At 56.6% G+C, this 4,773-nt stretch overlaps 1 protein-coding gene across 1 annotated transcript; it reads right to left on the bottom strand.

Annotated features, from left to right (window-relative positions):
• Positions 1–479: 479 nt before the first annotated feature.
• Positions 480–2,351, bottom strand: NKX2-2 (NK2 homeobox 2). The gene is made up of 2 exons (XM_086875201.1): positions 1,696–2,351; positions 480–1,321 (listed from the first exon to the last, which is right to left on the bottom strand). Exons 1-2 carry the CDS (start codon positions 1,949–1,951, stop codon positions 759–761), a joined length of 819 nt encoding a protein of 272 aa, XP_086731327.1. The 5' UTR covers positions 1,952–2,351; the 3' UTR covers positions 480–758.
• Between the last annotated feature and the right edge of the window lie 2,422 nt (positions 2,352–4,773).

The following is a 4,773-nucleotide window of genomic DNA, read 5'->3' as shown; positions in this document are numbered from 1 at the left end:
GGCCGGGGAGGGCCGGGGGAGGTTTTCAGCGTCCGCGGGGCTTTTTCCTCCGCTCGGGAATGGTTGAGGCGACCCCCAAATGGGAGAGAGCGAGCGGAGCGGCCGGGACGCGGTGTAAAACCAGGGCCGCCGGCAGCTGTCGGGGACGCGAATCGCTCCCGTTTTGGGGTGCCCCGAGCGGCGGCCGCACCCCCGTTCCTCACAAAATCACAGGAGCGGCGGGGGGGGGTTTTATTCTTTATTTTTTTTTTCTTTTTTTTTCTTTTTTTTTTTTTCGTTTTTGTAATTCTGACGGTCTCCCCCCCCCTCCCCTTTTCCTCTTTTATTTTAGTTGTAGGTAGACAGGACCACTCTGAATGGCGCAAAAAATTTCTGTAAACAATGACGCACAAAAAACACCTCCCCTCCCTCACCCCCCTCCTCCCCCCGAAATGAAACCGAACACCCCCCCCGCCCCCCCAAAAAAATGGAGGGGAAAAGAAACGGCAGAGGGAAAAAAACCCATAATAATAATAATAATAATAATAGCAATAATAATAATAATAGCAATAATAATAATAATAATAGCGTTTCCCTCGCCATTCCTTCCCCCGCAGTTCCGATTTATTTTTATTTTTGTTTTAGATTTATTTTTGGAGCACCAGTCTGTCTCCTCTCTGTCTGTCTGTCTGTCTGTCTGTCTGTCTCTCGCTCCGTTATCTGTGTGTTTTCCTCCGTTTTCGGGGCGGGCGGGGCGGCGTGTGCGGGGCGCGCAGCCCTCACCAGGTCCATTGCTGCGCCTGCACCAAGTGATGCGCTGTGGGGTACTGGGGGCTGCCGGCCGCGCTGTACTGCGCGTTGTACTGCATGTGCTGCTGCAGGGACTGCGCGCTGTACGCCGAGAACGGGATGCCCGTCTGGAACGTGGCCGCTGCCAAGTCCTGAGCTTTGAGCGTGTGGCAGGGCTTGCCGTCCCTCACTAGCACCGGCACGGCCACCCGCCGCGGCGAGGGGAGAGGAGTCACTTCCATACCTTTCTCGGCCCGCGCCCGCTTCATCTTGTAGCGGTGGTTCTGGAACCAGATCTTCACCTGCGTGGGGGTGAGGCGGATCAGGCTGGCCAGGTGCTCCCGCTCCGGAGCCGACAGGTACCGCTGCTGCCGGAACCGCCGCTCCAGCTCGTAGGTCTGCGCCTTGGAGAACAGCACCCTCCTCTTCCTCTTCTTGCCCGCGTCCCCGCCGCCCGCCGCTTCCTTCTCGTTGTCGGGGGACTCGTCTGCCGAAGGCTCCGGGGACTTGGCCGAGGGGTCCTGGCCGCCGCCGCCGGCCGCCAGCCCGTGAACTGCGGGGAAACCGTGCCCGGTCAGCGGCGGGGGACGGGCCGGGGGCAGCCCCTGCACCGCGCCCCGCACCCTTCCCGCCGCGCCCCGCACCCCTGCGGGACAGAGACCAGCCGTGGGGAGAGGCAAACCCGACATCCATCTATCCATCATCCATCCATCCATCCATCATCCATCCATCCATCCATCCATCCATCATCCATCCATCCATCCATCCATCCATCCATCCATCCATCCGTGGCCCCCCAGCTCCCGGCCGGGACGAGCCGCAAGTGCCCCCCATGTCCCCCCCATGGCCCCCCATGTCCCCTCCTATGTCCCCTATATCCCCCCCATGTCCCCCCGTGGCCCCGCTGCCCCATGGCCCGGCACTCACGGGAGTACTGGATGCCCTCGGCGCTCGCCAGCCAGCGCGTGTAGGGATTATCGCTGTTATCATAGAAAGGGCTCTTCAGAGGCAGCGTCGGAACAGTGTCCAAGGGGGTTTGTCCCAAAACTCCCGATTTCCTGGGCGGCTCGGGCGCCTCGCTCTCCTCCTCGCCGCCCTCCGCCGAGCCGTCCTCATCGTTGGTGTCGGGGAGGTCCAGAATGTCCTTCACCGAGAAGCCCGTCTTTGTGTTGGTCAGAGACATGTTCCGGCCAAATTCCGCCTGGGAAAGTTGGAGCGGCGGCTTGGCCGAGCCGCCGGGTCACGGCTGGGCACGCACACGCCGAGCGGCGACAGCGACACTGCGCAGGGACACGGGCACGGCCGGGGGGGGGCGGCGGGCGCGCAGAAACGGCCAGGAAAAAAAAAATAATAAAAAAAATATCGAATAATAATAATAATAATAACGATAATAATATGGATTTCTAGAAAAATCAGCGGCGGGGGCTGTGCGGGAGAAGCGGCCGCAGCGACGGGTCTGTGCCGTGGTGGTTGTTGTGCCACGGGGGAAAATTCCGGGAGCGGGAGCGCAGCAGCTGGTTTCGGGAATAGTTTGTAACTCCAGGGGAAAGAAAAAAATTAAAAAAAAAAAAAAAAAGGGGGGGTGGGGGGAAGAGACTCCAAAAAAAAAAAAAAATTAAAAAAAAAAAAAAAAAAAAAAAGATCACTCCTGGATCTTGTTCAGCCGCGCCGAACCCGCGCCTGCCGCTGGAAAATCCCGAGCCATTGCTGGAACGAGGAGTCCATATAAGGCTGGTCCCCACACATGAACCTGCCGAGAGGAGGGAGAAAAAAAACCTACATTAAACCCAGGAAAGGTTGGCCACGTGTGGGCGGGTCTTGGAAGTCAAGTGGATGAAGACAGTGTTTGCAGATGTGAAATTGCGGGTTTTGGGCGAGCTCCGAGCTTCCACCATTGGTGATGAGTGGTATAACGTGTCACTTAATTACCGGCGCGGGGAGGGCCCTCGGCAAGGGGGGGGCGCCGGGGGGGAGGGAGGGGGCGAGGGAAGGAAGGAGGGAGGGAGGGAGAGAGGGAGGGAGGGGGCGACTTCCCAGCTTTTTTTTTTTTAAGGGCACTATTTACATACAAAGAGCTCCGCACCAGCCCGACGCTCCGGACGCCCCAAAGTGTGTTTTCCATCCGTGCTTTCCTCTGGGCGAGGGGAGGAAACAAAAATAATAAAAATAAAAATAAAAATAAAAATAAAAATAAAAATAAAAATAAAAATAAAAATAAAAATAAAAATAAAAATAAAAATAAAAATAATAATAATAATAATAATAATAATAATAATAATAATAATAATAATAATAATAATAATAATAATAATAATAATAATAATAATAATAATAATAATAATAATAATAAAAATCATCATCACCATGATAACGATAATAATTGGCGAGGGGGGCTGTTCCCAGCCTGGCGGCCCGCGCGGGACCGAGGCGGCTCAGATGGCAAGAGCCCAACTTATCTAACCCGCCTAGGTCAATATTTTGGTTGGGGCTTAGGGATGAGCGCTGGAAATTAAACAGCGAGTAATTGATTCTAGTTTGCTCCGAAATTAAGCGAACTGGCAAAACGCGATCGTCAGGCGCGACCCGGCGAGATGCGGGAGGTGATTATTGGGGAGGGGGGGAGTGTGTGCTTGTTTGAAGAGGTCTCATTGATTTTGCCACCTTCTTGCAGGGGAATGAATCCGGCCCGCTGGGATCATTCCATGGGCTGCAGCCCCACGGACTCCAACACGGCGGATTTTTTTTTTATCCTTTCCTTTTCCGTCTTTTTTTTTTTTTTATTATTTTTTTTCCCTCTCTCTTTCGATCTTTTTCGGGACCTGGGGGAGGAGGGAGAGGGGCAGAGAGGGGGTTCCTTCCGCAGGGAAGGCCGGCTGGCCAGGTGTCACCGCGCTCTCACACAGCCGCTCTCGGCCCCGGCCCCGCCGAGCCCTTCCCGGCCCGGCGGCCCTGGGGGCTCGCCCTGCCCGGCGCGGGGTGCAGAGACCCCCCTCAACTTCTCTCTGCCTGCCACCAACTTTTATTTTCATTTCCCTTCCTCCCTCCTGCTGCTCTCTGCGCCCGCCGAGGAGCCTCGGCCGCGGGCACCGCACGGGGCAGGGCCCGCATCGCCTTCCTTTTCCCTTCTCTTCCTTCTTTCCTTCCTTCTTTCCTTCCCCTTCCTCCTCTTGCCCATTCCTTTTCCCTTTCCCTTGTTTTCCATCCCCTCGCCCTCCCCGAGCTCTGTCCGGGCCGGGCTGGAGCGCGGGGGTGTCGGAGACGCGCGGGGCGATGCGGGGCACGAGGTTCGGGCAATTGGGGACAATCTGGGCAATCTCCCCCCCTCGCCCCTCATTTCTGGGCAGGAAAAGTCGCCCGAGTTTCCCTGCCGGGGGGGGAAGGAGCCGCCAGGCCGCCGGGGAGCGGCCGCCGCTGCCTTCCTCCTCGTCCTCCTCCTCACCCATCAATGGATCCGCACCTTCCCCTCCTCTCCCTCGCCTCTCCCCCACTTTTCCTGCCCCAGCCCCAGCCCCCAGCCTGCCTCCCATAAAGTATGTGCTGTGGCTGACAATGCCCGCGGATTTTTTTTTTTCTTTTTCCCCCTTTTTTTTATTTTTTTTTTTTTTTTCCTAGCGAGCCCCTGCGCGCATCCTGGGTGGTCGGGCCCGCGCAAACACAAATACAACCCGACGGCTAAGCTGGGGACAATGTCCGCAATGTAGACAAATGTCCGGCTCCTGTTGGAACCCTTTGTCTCGGCGCAGTTTTTGCATTTATTTCAGTGGCGAAATAATACGTGATTGACGCCCTCTTTCAGCGCGCCCTAACTGTTGGGAATAAATCTGAGGTTGTTCCTAGTTGTCATGGTATTCACCCGCGCTCAATGGCTATCTCTTCATCCATCGCGGACTCCTCCTCGACATCGAGGGAACCCCTCCGGGCCGGCCCCGCTCCCATCCCCCCGAACCTCGGCGGTGCCGATGGATTTCGGGCCCCCCCGCCAGGGAGGGGGGTTCGGTTCCGCCC

The sequence above is a fragment of the Cyanistes caeruleus genome, chromosome 2 (genome assembly GCF_971803275.1).
Source record: "Cyanistes caeruleus chromosome 2, bCyaCae1.hap1.1, whole genome shotgun sequence".
Classification (NCBI taxonomy): Eukaryota; Metazoa; Chordata; class Aves; order Passeriformes; family Paridae; genus Cyanistes; species Cyanistes caeruleus.
Note: the sequence above shows the minus strand (reverse complement) of the source record. Positions and strands in the feature narration are given on the sequence as shown.